Source organism: Sparus aurata, chromosome 22 (genome assembly GCF_900880675.1).
Source record: "Sparus aurata chromosome 22, fSpaAur1.1, whole genome shotgun sequence".
Lineage (NCBI taxonomy): Eukaryota > Metazoa > Chordata > Actinopteri > Spariformes > Sparidae > Sparus > Sparus aurata.
In genome coordinates, this window is record NC_044208.1 from 17,174,953 (window position 1) to 17,194,285 (window position 19,333).

The 19,333-nt window shown below is 41.3% G+C and overlaps 3 protein-coding genes across 9 annotated transcripts in view; 1 reads left to right on the forward strand and 2 right to left on the reverse strand.

Annotated features, from left to right (window-relative positions):
- The first annotated feature begins 70 nt into the window (after nt 1-70).
- Nucleotides 71-9,797, forward strand: tram2 (translocation associated membrane protein 2). Its single transcript, XM_030404786.1, has 11 exons — nt 71-289; nt 3,208-3,271; nt 3,510-3,619; nt 4,494-4,610; nt 4,746-4,804; nt 6,313-6,397; nt 6,592-6,662; nt 6,762-6,866; nt 6,943-7,086; nt 7,394-7,551; nt 8,400-9,797. Exons 1-11 carry the CDS (start codon nt 170-172, stop codon nt 8,474-8,476), a joined length of 1,110 nt encoding a protein of 369 aa, XP_030260646.1. The 5' UTR covers nt 71-169; the 3' UTR covers nt 8,477-9,797.
- A 130-nt stretch (nt 9,798-9,927) lies between these two features.
- efhc1 (EF-hand domain (C-terminal) containing 1) lies at nt 9,928-15,518 on the reverse strand. The gene is made up of 10 exons (XM_030404778.1): nt 15,290-15,518; nt 13,312-13,533; nt 12,926-13,213; nt 12,664-12,813; nt 11,816-12,008; nt 11,197-11,423; nt 10,926-11,066; nt 10,524-10,737; nt 10,226-10,378; nt 9,928-10,075 (listed from the first exon to the last, which is right to left on the reverse strand). The coding sequence occupies exons 1-10, from the start codon at nt 15,353-15,355 to the stop codon at nt 10,047-10,049; spliced, it is 1,683 nt and encodes a 560-aa protein (XP_030260638.1). The 5' UTR covers nt 15,356-15,518; the 3' UTR covers nt 9,928-10,046.
- A 607-nt stretch (nt 15,519-16,125) lies between these two features.
- The window catches only part of eva1aa (eva-1 homolog A, regulator of programmed cell death a), a 91,638-nt gene continuing 88,430 nt past the window's right edge, over nt 16,126-19,333 (reverse strand). For all 7 annotated transcript variants that reach the window (XM_030404780.1, XM_030404781.1, XM_030404779.1 and 4 more), the window contains one exon: nt 16,126-18,181. In XM_030404780.1, coding sequence (XP_030260640.1) covers nt 17,802-18,181 — 380 coding nt within the window. In that variant the 3' untranslated portion in view covers nt 16,126-17,801. The remainder of the gene's footprint in view (nt 18,182-19,333) is intronic.

Here is a 19,333-nt window from a genome sequence, read left to right on the forward strand (position 1 = left end):
ACACGTCAGACTGAGCTGACTGTGTAAATGGCCTCGAAGAAGGTATTTATGGCACTCGCCCTTTAAGAAGTCGCGCATGCGCACGTCAGTGAGAAAGTTAACTCCTGAACTTCGTAGTCAGAAAAAATTCTGATTTATAAAATAGCAGGGAAAACAGCATTGAGCTGACATGGCATTCCGCCGAAGAAACAAGAGTTACCCTTTCTTCAGCCAGGAGTTCTTAATTCAAAACCACGCCGACATCGTGTTCAGTCTGGTGATTTTCATTCTGATTGGATTGATGTTTGAGGTGAGATGAACTCAGATTCTCCTTTTTCTTCCCCCCCCCCCGTCTCTCTCAGCTGTTTTTTAAGACGGCAAAAGTCTGCCGCACACTCAAAAGATGTGACTCGGTGAGAAGTTGGATCCGTATTCGATCATCTTCCTGCTTCGTGGAAACGTTTGCCTGCATTTGAGCTTTGTGCCAGCAGTTTTCGTGGATATATGGTGGCTGCCTCCTGCAGTTTTTCATAAGTTTTGTGAACAATGAATGTCGCTCTGTTCGCAGTCAAAGTAGCAACTTTTTTATTGACTTTTTTTAAATTTAAAAATGACGCGGAGAGTTGCAGCAGGGTACAAACTCTGCCGTTACACGTTTGATGCTAGTTTAGCTATTAAATAGAAAGTTTTCGGTGTCTTGCTCTGCACACTTTGATTCAGAGGGGATTTTCTTGCCACAGAGTGCAACTTAAGACTCGCACACACATTAAGCTACTCCAGAACACCACAATGAAACATATTCGTGTCCTAAAATTCACATTTTACCCTCTTGACAACGACCTGTTCCAGTTTCCAGTCCGCGTCAACATTTGAGTCCGAGATTTGTCAATGGCCACAGAGAGCACGGTTAATACAGGAAGTGAAGCGTTTTGAGACTTCAGATTAAAAGCGTCGCTTTGGCTTTAAACATGCTCCAGCAGACGTCGGACGTGGAGGGGGTTTTATTCTGAAACTCGATGCCGGAAGCCGCATGACTTTCCGTCGCTAGCTTGCCCAGTCTAAGTTAACTGCCACGTCTCAATCTTTGTGCCTTTGCTGCTGGCTGCCGTCGACTCAGCTGAACTGTGGACTGCTTTGACCTGAAGGGATTTCACCACTGACATCCAGCCGCTGAATTAATTAGCTGTCTCATTAGTTGATGGCATTTTTTTCTTGCGTGCGCACAGACTCTCTGGCCGCCGCATCAGCACATAGCAAAGTTTCAATCCGGAACCTCTGGTTGTGGTCACACAGCTGGCCGAGTAAAAACTAAGCAGGGGATTTCCTTCATATTTCTAGTTTCGGGGGAGAAAAAAAGAAAAAGGAAAAAAAAAAAAAAAGGGTAGGCTTCATAAGTGCTGTTAGCTGGTCGTGAATTGGACATGTGGCGTTGACAGCCCACCTGTGGTCTCGGTGCGCAAGGAATGACCGGTGACTGGATGCACTGTGGTGCCCAAACTGGGGCCAGGGGACCAACAGGGTCCCTTGAGAGGGCTCAGTGAGGGTGACTCCTCAGCTGTTATACTATTATACACCATATCTACTAGGATGGGATTGCTTTAGGCAAAGTGTTTGCAATTTCTTGTCCTGTCCTGCAACAGGTTGAACATAAACTGCTTAAAATAAATTAGGGATGCTGGTTTATTTTTTAAAATCTATATTGTGAATATTTGTGGTCCCCCAAAATAATGCGACACATTTAATTGGGCCTTTTATTGCATATCCGTGCACAGTACACGCATATATGCAACAGTATCCCCTACTGATTTTGCATAGTGTAAATGAGGAGGCACACATCGATGAACCAGATTAGAAAGATATCTGAGGCACACAAAGTTAAATGTAGGCAAATTCTATTATCTTTGTGGTGTTGAAACCATTAGGTGGTTCATATATTAATCAACTGTCAGCAATATTGGCAATTTTATTAGGGTGAATAATTTATCAAACGGAAGCATTTTCTGGTTCGAGCTTCTCAAATGTAAGAACTGGCTCCTGTTTATTTTGTTGTGTTGAATGTCTTTGTTTCTTTTCGACTGCTTGGCGGCCAAAATTAGCAATTTCATCACATCACCTCGAAATTTTTATGAGAATTTTTCTCGATTTTCTGACATTACAGAAGCTCCATGATTAAAGGTGCAATATGTACGAATTTTGGTTGACCTCATTGACAGAAATCGCAGGAAAAACAGTTTTAACATTATGATGTCCATGTATTAGGTTGCAAAGCATGTTTAGCACACTGCTTTAGGTCCATCCAGGCCTAAGTGCTCCCCCAGTGCTCCCTGTCTGGATTGCTGCAGAGCCAGTTGAGCTAATTGGCTAACAGCAGCTGCATTTGGCAGCAGTTAGCGGTTACTCTGGTGATATGTTGCCCCCTATTTGTTTTTTGAGTGTGAATTCAGTCGGCTGATTCTTGCATATTGCATCGTTTAATTAATCCATTTTAAAAAACAGTGGAATCAATAATCCTCCTTGGATGCAGCCTTTAGTCATCTGTCTTGTGAAATACTGGATTTTAGAGCTGCAACGACAAGTCAATGAATCCATTAGTCCATTAGTTTTTAGCTTCTTAAATATGAGGATTTGGTGCTTTTCTTTGTCATGTATGAAACTTTGACTGTTATTTAGATAGAAAGAAGCAATTTCACTTTTATTTTGTGTACATTTTATATAACCAGCAATCAGGGAAGTATAAAGTGTCTTTTTCTTGTTTTCTATTAATCACCATTTGATTGTCCCACTGTAACGAGGAGTTGCAACTCAGGCAGATATTGCTTCGTTTAGAGCGGCCACAAATAATAAAAAAAAAAGGTTGGAAAGAAACTGTTCTAATGCGTGTCTCTGTTGGGATGCTTGACATAAAATAATTTGGGAAGCTGCGTCTGGTCAATACAAGCCTCGTCACGCCGCACAGATTCTTTTGCAGCGCTGTGCAAGGAATTCATCTCCCAGCAGGCAATTATGATGCCGCGGGGGAGGATTGACTGACAACATGATAAACAACATGATGTATTCTGAAAAAGCTGGCCTCCTCGCTCGCTCTCTGTCCCCCTACACACACACACACACACACACACACACACACACACACACACACACACACACACACACACCTGTCACAGACCTCCTCAAACTGCATTCGCACATTGAAATGCTTGCTAATTACCATCTCGTTTAATTTTCCAGGCAACAGCCAAGACGGCCATACTGTTCATTCAGCCTCAGTACAATGTCACCACACTATCAGCAGGTATGCAGCACGGCTCATTAACACTCATCTGAATGCAGTTCATGACCTATCTACAGTTTGTACATTTCAGTTTCACTTCTGCCTCTGCTCTTCTTGCACGTTGCATCATTATGTCACTGAATTCAGACTGCAGTGTTCTTTATCACACCTACTGATTGTACACATCTGCTGTGTGTGTGTGTGTGTGTGTGTGTGTGTGTGTGTGTGTGTGTGTTCGACTCCTCCTTTGTGTGCTCAGAGGGAGAGGTGACGTTTTACCATTACGGATGGAAGGACTCCGCCACCATCCTCTTCTATTTCTTCATCGCCATCATCCTCCATGCGGTGGTGCAGGAGTATCTCCTGGATGTAAGTGCACGGCCACCGTGGCGTCACCCAGCCACAAAGGTCCTTCTATACCTCCTGAATGTGGCCTGCGGCTGCAATGAGTAAACAGTCAAATGAGGGCGACGCTTTGTTTTATGAGACCATGCTTTCCCAGGAGAACTCCATGTACTAATTGTAAAGTAAATCTCCATTCATTATTAATTTGCAATTGTAAACTTGACCCACCGTTACCAAAATAAGTTTTCAGATCAATTAAAGTTGCAATAACAGGTAATATTACGAGAATAATAAAAAATGTTTTCCTTTATTTCCAGCCAAGTCTGGAACCTTAGACAAACATAAAATATCCATCATGTCTTATCTTGTCAACTGATTCCTCGGTGACAAAAGGACTTTACGACATGACATCTTCAGGTGTATGAACATATAAACAAAAATACATCAATTGTTTCCATCCAGTTGCACTTTGTGGGGCTCAAAAGGACGTTTTTAAAGAGAAGAGTTTTGCAACACAGCATTGTAAAAACACGAGAGCAGCATGGTGAGTGTTCCTCAGTAGGACAGAGTTATGGAGACGGGAGGAGAGGGTAGTATTTAATCCATCTAAAAGCACGAGCACTTGTGTCATTGTTTAGAAATAGGCCAGCGGGTGGGACGGATGTTTTATTTTAGCCCCGTCACCACGGTTTCCAAAGTGTCTTCTTGAAAGGAATACTTCTTCAGAGGAAGGTTTTCAGCAGGAGCTATTAATAGCGCCTGCTGTCTTTACTTGTCCTAGTTATTTGTGTTACCGTTACACTTCCTTGTGCATGACAAAGACGGCGATGACACGTCGCCCATTATGACTGTGTCCCGCCGCATTCACATGATCTCCTCCTCATTGTTCTCGCTGCAGAAAGTGAACCGGCGACTCCACCTGTCCAAGAGCAAGAACACCAAGTTTAATGAGTCGGGTCAGCTGTGTGTGTTTCACTTGGTGTCGAGTGTGTGGAGCTTTTACATCCTCATAACAGTGAGTGAGATTGGTATCGCATTTTATTCACACTGAACTCCGAGGCAACCTCCTGTTTAAGGAAATGTCACATATATTCTTAAATCTTATCACACAGGAATGTGTTATGACTATTTCTTGTATCCCCTCTCGCAGGAGGGATATCTCCTGCATCCCAGCAGCCTTTGGGAGAACTATCCCCATGTACACCTCAGGTATGACTGCTGTGAATCATAAAATGTGATAAAGTTTTAGAGCTGGGCGGTACGGCTAGAAGGATACGGCAAACACGTGCAGTATCCACAGACGTTCCAAACGATAGGACTGCTGCTGGAGCTCGCTTCATTCAAAGTTTTAACGTTAAGACCCTCGACATTTCCCGAAGCTGCAGTTCACAGCCAGGTGTCATGATTTTGTGATCATCAGTCTGAAACCTAAATATAATCATTTTAGTATCGCAGTATCAAATTTTCACATGCGAGAGGCTGACGGCAGGCTATTCTTTTGGCATTTTCACCTAAAAAAAATAAGACAAGAAAAATGTCTGCAGACTCAATTTTGGTTGAACGACGAATCAACTAATCGTTTTAGCAGTGTACCTTGAAACACCCTCTACACTTTGCTCTGTATTGACAGATATCTCAGGCACTGTTGAGCTCAGTGTTTTTGAGGAGCTAACATAATTGGTCGACTCCAGGGCTGGATTTGACTGCAAGGAAGCCATGGGATTAAAAATTAAGTGTGTGCCCCAATTCATTACCCCAACCCTTCGAGTTAACACGGTTACAGTTTGATCAAATCAGGGCTTCCACGGGTCCTTGAAAGTTTGTGAATCGGAGGTGGTAAATCAAGGCCTTGAAGGTGAAAATAGGCGTGAATAGACATGTTTCATTCACTGTGCGTGAATTTATCCACCATTAACATTGCTCCGTGTCTCAAAGTAGGCCTCGCTGGGTTTTTAAGTTTTGAGGGAATTGGGACTGGAGAGTTCTCGCAGTGACCTTGAATTTGATGTCTAAGAAGCCGTGGGATCCCCGTTTAACACAGTGATTTAGGCGTATGCACATATACGCTTTATATCAACTGAAAAACGAAATACATAACAATTATATGGTCACACAGGGCGCTATAATAATGCAGCAGTCGTTTCAGATTACCAAGAGTTTAAAATTAGTCAGAGTTCTACGAAATAATTGCCACACAGTAAATCTTGGGACTTCTGGACTCCCACTTGTTTGCTTTGGCAGCTCGGTCTCCCATCTTTGGTGCACCGCCTGTAGCTTATCATCGTTTCCTTACGTGTGCAGTTCTGAACAGCCTCCTGGGTGCACCTGGCACACACACACACACACACACACACACACACACACACACAGCCCAAAACCCGAACAAGCGCTCCAACCAGCTGTGCTCACATAAATTACAGCGTTTAGTCAGATTTTTCAGCCGGTGGATTTCAGAAACACTTATGTAAATGTGAAACACGGTTTCCATTTTCAGTTAGGAGGATTAAAAATAACCCATCTGACACAGTTCAGCACGGAGACATTTTTTTTGCTTTTTACTTGGCTCTGTCTTCGTTTAATCAGGTTTTTCCAAAGGATTTTTATTTTTTTTTTAACAGTTGCATCGTCCTGAGAAACAAACAAAACTGGGAATGTATCACTGTGGCAACACTGTAAATTCTCTCTCTCTCTCCCTCTTGCGTTTTCCTGCGGTCCAGGTTTCAGGTGAAGTTTTTCTACCTCACTCAGCTGGCCTACTGGCTCCACGCCTTGCCAGAGCTCTACTTCCAGAAAGTACGCAAGGTCAGTAAATGAGGCCCTGGGAACTGGAGGGAGTACTGGAGTGTGACTAGATAAGCCTGAGCGTATTTGTGTCAGCTCACGTATATTCTGCCTTTACACTATTTCCGCATCATTCAAAGAGTGAGAAAGGGCAAAAAGAACCCTTCGCAAATAAAAGGCTGTTTTTTTGGTTTGTTTTTTTTTTTTTTTTTCAGGAGGAGATTTCTCGTCAGCTCCAGTACATCTGTCTGTATCTGCTGCACATCGCTGCAGCATATTTGTTAAAGTAAGCATCCAGTAGAGGGGAGCTGCAAATTTAAAAAGCTTGTCAGAAGACACTCCGAGGTTTATGTTTTGAAACTCCTCTCTCTTCATTTTTGTCCAGTATGAGTCGTGTGGGTCTGGTACTCCTCTTTCTGCAGTATGTGTCTGAGCTGGGCTTCCACATCGCCAGACTCTTTTACTTCACTGACGAGAACCATCAGAAAATGTGAGTAACCTCGCCGGGATTTTAAATGGTTCAGCTCGGCAGCTTTTTTTTTATTGACTACATCTTTTCACCGCAGGTTCGACATGTGGGCGGTCAGCTTTGTGTTTACACGGATGGCCACTCTGACCCTGATGTTCCTGGCCGTTGGGTTTGGCTTGGCTCGTGCTGAGAACCAGGGGCTGGACTTGGAGATGGGCAACTTCAACACTGTACTGATAAGGTGATGACCTGTGTCCGACATCCGTGGATAATAATTCATGTTGTGTATTCATTTTTACAGCCACGGTAACAACTGTGTGGTCAAAACACACTTGGTGCCCATAAAAAGGTGTTGACGTTTAAACGTTTTATGGTTTTACAACATAGATTCACACCAAATGTTGGCAGGGATAGATTCACAGTGGATGTAGACAGGAAATGGGCCAACGAGGCCAAACTAAACCGTGATCTGCCTTGTTGTAAATGTCAGGTCCATTGTCCCCTAAACATACACTAACACTAAACGCCTAACCTTTGTGCCCCTCCAGGATGACCGTTCTACTGCTGGTATGTTTGACCCAATCGTGGCTACTCTGGAAGTTTATCCGCTTCCAGCTGAGGCGCTGGAGGGAGTTCAGACACGAACAGGCCGTGCGCAAGAAGGCTGCCACAAAGCAAGCCCTACGGCCGCTGAAGAGAGACTCACGTGAGTGCAAACGCCGGCTCAAACATGCCGCACACTGATGTCATCAGGGAACAGCGTTCGTCAGGAATGCAACTTAATTGCTCAATAAAAATGCAAGATGTGTTCCCATCTCTCCCCCATCATTCCCTGCTTTTGCTAGGAGCCTGGCTACTTTCCAGAGCAAAACAACAAGCGTAAGTCCCCAAGATTGACCTAAAAGTCCGATCTCAGTGCTATGAAAAGGCGTACAATTCCCAGTTGAAAAGGCAGGTTTTGTTACTTACTGATCTAGTAGAAGGAAAACCGGTTTTGAAGCGTCTCATGTGCCTTTGTGATAAGGTAGAACACATCAGAGAGGGAACAGACTTTGACAAAACACCGGCGTGTTCTCCATTGAGTGAACGCCTGTACCTCGGTTTCTGTCAGTCTTGTTTGCCTCCTTCATCAGTGAAGCTGTTTTCCTTTTTGCTGTGTAGAGCTTCCACAGTTATTCCAGTTGTTCTAATCGTAGCCTGAGGATAGCAACCAGAGGGAAACAATGCCTCTTCATGTTTTGGTTGTGCAATAATGACGCACCTCCTTGGTGCTGTAATTCAGCCTAAATTTTTCTCTAAAAAAATCCAGCCTATTCAAAGACAGACTAGCAAAGTGAAGGCAAGGTTTATAGGTAACCAATCTATATGTGGATGGTCATTATTCTATAGCCATTACATTGTGCAATCAGTATAGTAGTTTAAATAGCCTGCGATCATCAGAGGAAGCAAATCAATGAAGTCGCTTTGTGATATTTTGTATACTAAGCTTTCATGTCATCCGTCCTTAACCAGACAAAGGCACATCTACTGACTTTTCACCTCTTCTCTTTGTAGTTGGCCACCATGAAAACGGAGTTCTTAAAGCTGAGAACGGAGCCTCTCCTCGGACCAAAAAACTCAAATCCCCCTAAGACAGCACGCTGACTGCCCCGAACAAGTGGCCTTAGCCCTGGCTAAGGTTTCTCATCCCCCACAACAGGGAAGCTGGCAGCCGCTGGCCACCAAGCCCCTTGTTGAGTATGTCCTGAGACGTTCCAGGGACTCGGTCACCTACAGACTTAGGCTTGAATGCTGGAAAACGAAAACCCCTCGAGCCCAACAGACATTTACTCCTCTCATCATATCAGTATTTTTTTATACAGCCACGCAGCCTGCTATCCCACCCTAAGGAGCACCATTGTATGCAGAATGATTCAAATGTAAAGTGAACGCAGTATGCGGCACACGTTTGCTGTGTCTGTCAGTGTTGATGCATATCCTCATACACAAGTACTGTATTGGTTGTAGTGTTGTCTCATGTCACAGCTGTTTTTTTTTTTTTTTTTCAGCTCTTCTCATTGAGCTGGCTTTGCTTGTTTCTTGTCTGATCCGTTTGAGCAGAGAATGTTACTGATGATACGGTTTGATACAAGCTTACTGTATGCTGGCCTCAACATCATCCCTTCACTGCTTCAGGGAAGGGACAGGTGGAGTGGTCACCTGAGCTCCTCCCAGCGTTTTACGTCTGTTGAAAAACATTTGTCACTGGTCACTTAACAGATAAGCATCAAGTATGTATGTTGGATATTACCGCATGCCATTCCATGTTTGTTTTTTTTCTTTTCTTTTAATTGTTTTGTTAATTACTTTATTAAATAATGCAATTTTCTGAAATATATTGTGGGACTTGATTGTGAAGTATTCTACATTTTCTGTTCTCATTTTCTACACCTGGCTCACCATAGCAACAAATCTGAATGTTTGTAATTGGTAAAGATGAACAAATGCAGGCAGATTTACATGGAATTTTTTTTTACATTTGCAGTGTTTTTCCACACCAACGTCCAAACTCAAAAAAACGTGGGGATGCTATGGAAAACATGGATTGAACACAGAATGCAATCATTTGCAAACACACAACAAACTGTTGCTGAGCCTATGTAGTTATATCCTTCAATACAGTCCTGTGTTTCACAAAGTGGTGAACCTCGCCTCACCCTCGCTTTGGAACGACTGAGCCTTTTCCAGGACGCCCCTTTAATACCCAATCATGATACTGTCACCTGTTACGAATGACCCGGCTTATCTATTTTCGGAGCATTCTACAACTATCCCAGTCTTTTGTTTACCCTGTCCTGACTTGTTTGAAATGTGTTGCTGGCATGACATTCAGAATCAGCATGTTTTTTTTGTTTTGTTTACAAAAATCAAGTTATTAACATTTAATAAAGTAAAATGAGGCAATACATTGAATATATTGTCTTTGTAATGTTTTGCAAGGATTAGCAAATTATCACATTCTGTTTGTTTCACACAACTTTTTTTTTAGAATCAGGGTTGCATTTGATACATTTCCAGAAGCTGTCAGATTCTGAGACCATCCTTTCTGCAGCAAGTTCTGTGTTTATTTATTAATTATATCAAGAAACATACTGCAAACGCTTTGAATTAGATTTAATTAGGTAGTGAACAACGTCTAGGGAATTCCAGCCTTCCACGACATCATGAGGATGGCTCTGCTACATCATCAACTGAAAAAGAATGAAAAAATAAAACATTAAAATTGTTGCATAAATTGTTGTCCAAAATTCTAAAAAGTGGTATCTTCTGGAAGAAATCTTGTATTGCTAAACAATTATATAGCGAAGCATATTTTCCTGAATGGCTAATTTGGATTTTACCATTTTGGTCAACTGGTTGGTTACTCGACGTTTCCACACCCAGCTTCTGCTGCAAAGACTCCAGTGTCTGACAAGGGATCTGGCTTGAGTTGGACTCCAGGTAAGTCAGGACATAGTGGTCAGCATCGGTCAACACAAAGCGGTGGCTGAAAACTAAAAGAAAAACAGGTGAGCGTGGGAGGAGAAAGATACATCACTTTCTTTCCTCAGAGAAAAGATTTCATAACTTCTGAGTAAATATTCCTTTTGGAAACAGACATAACAAAAAAAAAAAAAAAAAAGATTTAAAAAAAGTTACCGTCCACAGTTGCTCCAATAGCAAAGTCTGCAGGTGAGTAGAACTCAGGATTCTCCACTGTAGCGCCCGGCTTAGGGACGCGCGTCTTTTCCAGGAACTTGCCACTGATAATGCCAGAGTTGCGAGTGGGCCTTTCAAAAATACTGATCGTGTCATCGGACAGGAAGTAGGACAATACGAAAGGTCGTCCCTCATCCTTGGGATTCTGTGAGTCCTGAAACGTCAGAAACTCATTACATTACAAGATAAGAAGTGATCTCTTTGTCAGGTCAGTTATTTACTCATAATGTTCTGAACAGCATGGCTTGTTTTAGTAATGAGTTACTCAGCCTTGTTTATGGACATTCTGATGACTTGCAAATAGGTATGACCAATTAACAGTCATTCAGAGGGTTTTCTCACCAGCCTGGCAGTGTAGCGCAGCACTTTGTTGCTGTTTTCTAGCATCTTCAGTATGTTCTTTTTGGGAGGCTGGGGAATTAAAGACAAACAGTTCTGGAGAGAGTCTTCAAGTGAACCAAAACCATTGTAGGGAGGAACCTCCTGTAAACATGGAAAGAAACAAAAAAACATTACATATAACAACAGTAAGTCACATGCTCTCTGGCAGTAAAGATGTTTTGTAAAAGAAAACAAAAGACGAAAAGATGACAAACACATTTCAGTTTCTCACCTTCTTCGTCACCTGAGACGTGTCTGTTTTTTTTGGAAACTCTATTGGTTTCATCTCCATGTCAGGATGGTTTTTCTGGTAATACTCTTTAGTGAAGCCATCAAAGTCGTACAGCTGGAAGCAACGACGTAGCAGCGTAATCGTTTTACCGAGCTGGAAGTCTTTGGGGGAGTAGTACTCATCCACTTCCTGTTTTGAAACCTCCAGCACACAGCTGGGAAAGGTCTCTGGAAAAAAAAGAATATGAATACCATTGTGTTTTTTGTGTCATGATATTCATCTTTTGTTTTTAAACCCCTTTTATGTTGTGTCATTTTTTTGCTTTTTTAATAATGCTGGTTATTTTTTTGCATCTGAGTTTTAATGTTAATTTTTTTTTTGTCAAGTAAATGGTGCACTACATAACATTACATTATATTGTATCTTTTTGCATGAAACACACTATACACAACAACATTACATTATCAAAATATACAATCAGAGTGTGGTACATAAAATAGCTGACAAAAATATAAGTCACCGTACCTGACTGAATACATAGAGACAGCGGACCAAAGCATTGTATCAGAGCTAATGAAATGATATATGAAGCTAAAAGCAGCCCAGCGCTGCTTCTCACCAGACTCTGGTTTGATTTTCTTGGGCAGCTTCTGTCTGCGCATCAGGACAGGGAAGGGATCTCGCCCGCTGTTGGGTTTGTGCATCTCTCTGACCTCGACCGTGTCATCCGACAGGAAATAATGGATGGTTACAGGCCTGGTGTCCCCATACAGAGAGTCAGCATCGTCCCACAGGGCATAGAAACGCAGCACCTGACCAAGAAGAGTTTATGAACTTGAAACTAGAATTGGAATGCTGATATGTAAAATCTCAGGGTACACTAGGATTCCCACACCTTCTTAAATGACAAATTGAAAGGTCTTTTTCGAGACTTTAGAGGACCAATTTCCTCAAATTCAACATGGTATAGTTTGAGACATGGATCAAAGTTAATGTTACAAGAACTAGCAGGCTTTACAGAAGCTCACAATGATTAAAACGAGAGAGGCTTGAAAGTGGGAACACTTTTTTTGGTTTAACATATCATTTTGAAGTAAATGTTGATTGCAGAATAATTACATCATCTGCATTTAGATCTCCAAGCGAGATCTGCCAGTCCGCCGAAATGAATCCATATACAAATAATAATAATAATAATAATAATAATAATAATAAAACATTATTATTATTATTATTATTATAATCCATCATCACACTATACATTATTTAACTCTTAACAGTAGTTGCAATCGATCAAGAGTGGATATTTTCAAAAATTGATTAATATGCCATCATTGTGGATCATCAATGCTTTCTAATTAGCTTGGTTAGGAGATGTTATTGTACTCTGCTTCTTCGTTAATTGCTGTCCAGATAGGGTTCGCAATGGTTACCCAGTGAGTTTGGAATGGAGGGAATTTCCTATACCTTACAATCCATGGTGAGAAACTGTAGGGTGGTGTTGAATTCGGAGGGTGTTGTGAAGGAAGGCTGAGGGTTTGTGCGTCGTTTGCTGTAAGCATCCACAGGCGTAGGCTCAGGATCATTCAGAACAATTCCCTCACTCTCCATGAATTCCTATATATGATCAATGAGAGAAACAGGTCGACAATATAGGTTATACTCTATATAAAACAACATGTGTATATTTTTGTCTCAGTGAGAGCATTAATACAGGTAAGTGTTGTACCTTTGTAAAAGCGTCACAATCTGTGATGTGGTACTTGACCCCGTACACCTCCAGGTCTATGCCAAGGTTCAGGTCTTTCCACATGTGATGGTCTCCATGTTCGTTCTTGGGGAGACGCTGGCGTTTGATCCGTTTCCCCTGCGGCATCCCAGAATCCTGCACTGTGGGCTCAATGATGCAAATGCTGTCATCCTCAAGGTAGTAGTAAATGACCACGGAGCGCACACGGCAGTCCTCTTCAGGGGAGCACAGGATTTTTTCCACAAAGTATGCATAGAAGCGCAACACCTACGAGACATGCGAGTGGTGAAGAACAGACAAAGGAGGAATTTGATGGACGACAAGAAAAATCTTCCAGTTCTGGACTTTAGTAGGTGCTATTTTACCTTCTTGTCAAGGGCCACATGAGCTGGGATAAATTCTATAGGGAGGCCCTGCTCATAGGAACCATAAGTCATGTCTTGTGTCTGAAGGGACAATTCACTGATCTCCTGCTGGATCAGCTGCTCTGATAAAAGAGGATCCTGTCCAATGCCCCCAGTGGGGCGACGGGGCAGAGCGTAGCCATTCTTGTAGCCCAGTGTCTGTGGACGATGGAAGGCTGACTTCTGCAGAGAAAGATTATTAATGAGGGAGTAAATTAGCTCTTGTAAATCAAAACACAAATAGAAATGTATTTTTATCATTATTATTTATTTGCAACACTGACGCAGGTGTGTACACTCAAAGGATGATTACTATGTGTCTTCTGTCTGACAAAATACGAGATACACAAAGTGTTGTATGAGATATAGCGGTGGATAGAATAACATTATAATGCATTAACATTGTTGTAAAACGTACCCAAAACTCATACTTGAGTAAAAGTAAAGGTATTGTGTTGAAACGTTACTTTGTTAAAAATGAAAGTCATCTGTATGAACAGTACTTGTGTTAAAGTCTTAAAGGATCTGATATTAAATGTACTTAATCATCAAAAGTAATTTTCCAGCAATAAAAAATACTCTAGACTGTATTCTATGTAGCCACTGGTGAAAGTATATTTACTCAAGTACTGTAATGTATTTCCATTTTCCTCTACTTGTTACTTCCACTCCATTACATTTTGGAGGCAAATATTGTACTTTTACTCTTCTATATCTGTTTGATAGCTTTAGTTACTAGTTACTTCGCAGACTGCATGCTGCATTAGGGCCAAAGTCTAACATTTTTAAATGAATCTATTTGTCGGATCAGAATCAAAATTCCTTTATTAGTCCCGCAAACAGGGAAATATGTAGCGGACAAAGGACAGTTCAATTCAACAATGAACAATAATAATAGTGAAAAATAAACAATATGATAAAAAGGTAAGAAATGGAAATAGACTCCGATATACTATAATATGTACAAATATAAACTGTGTAATTATAAACAGTGTGATGCGACAATATATACTATACATGTAAATACATGTATCGTTTACTTTTACTTGTGCTTGGGTTCATTTTATATCAGATACTTCAAGACTTTTACTAAAGAGTCTAATTGTATGCGCATGACTTCCACTATTAAAAAAGTAACACATTAACACGATATCTTTACTTTTACCCATGTATGAATCTGGGTACTCTTTACAACACTGGATGCAGCATGTAATCTGCAAAGTACCGAGTGAAGGTCATGGAGCTTTGGCCCTGATGCAGCACGCAATGTCCATATCAAAATAACTAGTAACTACAGTTGTCAAATAAATGTAGAAGTAAAAAGTACAATATGTGCCTCCAAAATGTTGTGGAGTGGAAGTACAATGTAGAGGATAGTGGAAAAACTATTCAGTATTTAAGTACATTTAATATCAGATCCTTAAAGACTTTTTCTCAAGCAACAGTTCAACACAGTATCTTTACTTCTGCCTCCAAAATGTAGTGGAGTGCTGGTATCAAGCGGAGGAAAATTAAATATTAGTAAGTAAAGTACAAGTACCTCAAGTACAAGTAATTACACTTAAATACAGTACTTTAGAAGATGTAGTTTATCACATTCCATCACTGTGCAAGCCTTCAACAGAGTATGTGTAGGCCTATGTATTTCAGACTTTATTTCAAGCTAGTAATGGATACTGTGGCAACACAAGTTAGCCTAGTGATTTTAGCTAATAGCATTCTGTTTCATTAAAACTGCGACAGTTATTCAACACAAGGATTGAAGCAATGCAGGAATTCCATTACAGAAAGAAAACAGCGACTTGTCTTGCAAAACACACACACACACATTAATGTTAGTCAAACGTTTAAAACGTCACGTTACCCACAAACACATTGAATTAAGCTAGTAAGTTTTTATGTCTACAGTAACTTTAAGTTAGTTAACCGACAGTCTTACCGTTACATCCCGAAAAGAGTATCCCGGTAAAAATGGTAGCCCGTGGCTGTTCCAGTTCCACGACATTGCTCTTTTAAGTATGCTCGCCGACTTCCTCACCTCTACACGATGTTAAACAGTATTATTTTCGTTAAAATGTGGCTTAAACGAGGTTTTGTTAGCGTGTGGACGTTAAAGCTTCAAGTAGCTCCCCCGAGGTTAGTTTACTGTCTCCATGGAGACGCACGAGAGCAACAATGTCGAGAAACGTTTAGAAAAATTTAAAAAACTGAAAACTGAAATAAATTCAGAATGAAAACACATGGAAATAGGTATATCTAGGTTGACCCCCTCCCCCCCAAAACCAACCTAACAAATAAAAAACATTAAAACGTAAAGTAGCATAAAATCCTTAATATCAAGATGTTTTTCATAATTAGTGCAATTATTAATACAGTTCTGTGTCGAGTGCTGCAATAATCAATACTCTGAAAATGATTTGCTATAACTAAAACTATAATTACTTAAATATATACATTTGTCATTTTATTCTTTACACTCACTTCACCTAACTGCAGAGCTCTGGCTTCACCAGCAGGGGGCGAGCAACACCAACCAATCCCACTGATGAGTTCATGATGAGTTCTTGTTCTACAGTGTTTACTCTATATGTCTGTAATGTACTATCATATCATTATGAGATTAGAGGAGTGCCTTTTTTCCACAGTACAGGGCAATTATTGTGCATATCTGGACTGTAAAAGAGGCACTGTGAACATTTGAAGTGACATTTTAAATGCAACATACCATTTCGGAAGAAAAAAGAATGTGCAAGAATAAACAAAACAGCGGATGAGTTTGGGTTGTTTTTTTTTTAACACAGTTTATTCCAAGCACAGAAGTCATATTTTGGTCTCACTTTACCAGCTATTGGCACATTTGAATCCCATTCAAATTTAAACACATTTAAAAACTGTCTTTTTATAAAAACTATATAGTGTGGCAGTCTTTATGTGGATGACCCTAATATGTCCTGTGTACTCTCAGTTAAACTCTCAGTCAGTAAAAAAATACCAAGCTGTTCCTCAAAACTGTTATAAATTCTACGGTTGAATCCAGGGCAGCGCAAACAGAACTGGATTGACAATAGCTTATTTTATTAAACTGGCAGTTCGCACGTCCACTGTGAACCTCTTATCAGTGCTGGTTCCTTCTCCAGATGAGCAGCGATGAGCACAAGCATCTGGTTTAGCACTGGTATCTTTGACAAAGGGGCGACAGTTGACACAAGACCTGGAATTTTGCAGGTTTCGATCAGAGACAGATCATTTCGAAGGCAAAATCACTTGTACAAAATTGGCATTTTCTGGTTCCGTGCAAGTGCAACGTGTGACAGAGACATTCAGATGTGACACAAGCTCCACCTCAGCAAAGCTACAGTAATGATATCAGGGAATACACACATGATAAGATAAATTTGGGATATCCGATTCATAAATCCTCTGACCAGTTATTGAAATTAAACACCAGCTGCACTCTTGACAACAGTGACTTAATAGCTAGAAAAGGCACTGCACTGTGAATTAAACATACTGTATCAAAAATAAGATTAAATCACTAAAAACCTCTTTGAGGCTCTTTATTTATATGATATTTTTCTAATTCTTTTCTTTAAATGCTGACATAAGCTGTTAAAATGGGCCGATCCCCTTCTTAGGAAGCACACACATCAACCAAACACAGAAACAATAGGATTGCATCCCTGAGGTGCCAGACAACCTTCGCCAAGTATAAAAATATCTCATAATGAACCATACTTGAGAACAAAAATACACAACATCAATAAACTATTAAATATTATAAAATAGATTTCATAAAGGGTTGAGATGAATTCCCCCCCAAAAAAAAAAAAAAAAAAAAAATCTTTTGGTTTTGAAAGAAGTTCAAAAGGCAGCGTGGTTAGATTGTGGAAAGATTGTCTTACATTGTCCAGAGTACACTTCTTTCTGCCTTACGCTGCCCCTCTGTGAAGTCCACACTTGAATACTGGAGGGTGCCGAGCATAAAGCCCCGAGTGTCGCAGTCTTTTTTCGCAGCTGCCTCACGTTCTGAGGCCTCGGTCCTTCAGTCACCATGTAGTCTCGACAGGCCTGCGTGTGTCTAAGGCAGCTAACCCATAAATCCCCACTTCAAAAAGGCCTGCTGAGGTCACGGGCAAGGCAGTGTAGCCTTTCACCCCTTGTTTCCGGCAGAAAGAGGTGAGCTTACCACGCAGAGTGGGAGCTTATTCTCTTACTGAAGGGGGTACAGCTTATGATACCCAGAGGAATATACAAACCAACAGAGAGGGAGGACTTTCTTCCCAAGTCTGCAATAAAGTCTGCAATACCTTCCACTGTCCTCATCAGTGTGAGTCACTTTTGCATGCTTGCTTACAAAGCTTCATAAGGGCCACGTCTCTTGCCCTTTTACAACCCAAGTGCGTCCTAAATTTCATTCAAGTCAAGAAGGCTGTTTCGAGAGAAGAAGCCTCTCAGTAATACCGGTTGAGGCTCCGCGTCCCGGGGATGTCAGGCTGCCCGTTCATCCATATCTCTCGGATGATCCGCTCCCTCTCCTCGAGCCTCTGCGCTCTCTCTAGCTCCTCCGCTGACGTGAACACGTTCATGTTGAGCGTGCGCTCGAATCGCCGGTGCCGCCGAGCCGACAGGTCCGAGGTGGTGTCCCAGTCCGAGTCCGAGTCGCTGGAGTCGGAGGACGAGTCGGCGGGGCGCGCACGTTTCTTGGCGGGAGGTCGCTGGCGGGGTTGGCAGTCGGTGCGACAGGAGATCTGGATCACCAGGGCGAAGAGTGTGAGGAAGAGGCCCAAACACACACCGCAGACGAAGAAGAGCGCTGCCCTCTCCGGGTGGTCTGTTATGGGTGAGGAAGACAGAAAACACGTCAAACTTTTAATTGGATCTTTGTGACTGATGCTGGATCTCTTTTGTTTCCCTCTGACCCGTTCAGCTGCGTTGTTATGAAATATTTTCGCATGACGGCTCACTGACTGTCATGAACACTGGCTGCAGACTCACGGCTCATATTACTCACTTTCTTCGCTTGATCTCTTGGAAATGTCTCACAAATTCTGCTAACCCTGCTGAGTGCTGTACTTCTCCTTCCCCTTGTCTTCAGAAATCTATTTGTTTTTTTTGTTTTTTTACATGTTGTTCATGTTGGTTAAAGGGACAGTTCGCCACAGATTTAAAACTTGTAAACATAACAATGAAGACAAGTGGAAAAATGCATATTTTGATATTGGGAGGAACTGTCCCTTTAATGTCTTCACACTATTACACAGCACATACATTGCAACTAAGCATAGTAACTTTTATTTTCATCTGAACTGAGATTTTTTTACATTAGACCCTCAGGTAGTTCCAAATGCAAAGGGGAATACACTGTAAATATTAGTAACACATGTTTTAAAAATGTCAAATTAAAGTTTTCTTTTTTAATAAAACACTTAAAGGTCATACATTATTGTGATTGGTGTAATATTCCCTCAATAAAATGCATTCTATTAAAGCAGGTTGTTAAGTTTTATTGCAGCTTTCTAAAGTGAGAAAACTTTTCTAACACGTTTAAAGCTCTCTTACACGAGCCTACATGGTTTTAATGTATGGACTGTATGTTTATTTGACTGTGCGCCTGCATTTCATTATGTATAAACTGTTTATTTGAGTCACAGAATGGCCTCGTAATTAAACAGGAAGTATCCAAACACAAACTACAGAAGTGTCTGTTCTGCCAGCTGGTTGAAGCAGGTGACTGACAGTGTGCGTGTGTATGTGTGTTGTGTGTGTAAGGTGTGTATGTAGTTTATCTCTGCATAACATCTGCATTCCTCTGGCCCACATTAACCCACCTTTCAGTCTCAGGAAAAAGGAAATGGGGGATATTACCCCAAAAGATAACACGCCACACACAAGTAGCACACATGAAACCTCACTCTCGGATCTCAATGTAATTTATATCACTCTCCCGAGAAGTAATCGGATACAGCACTTGAAGATTAAGATC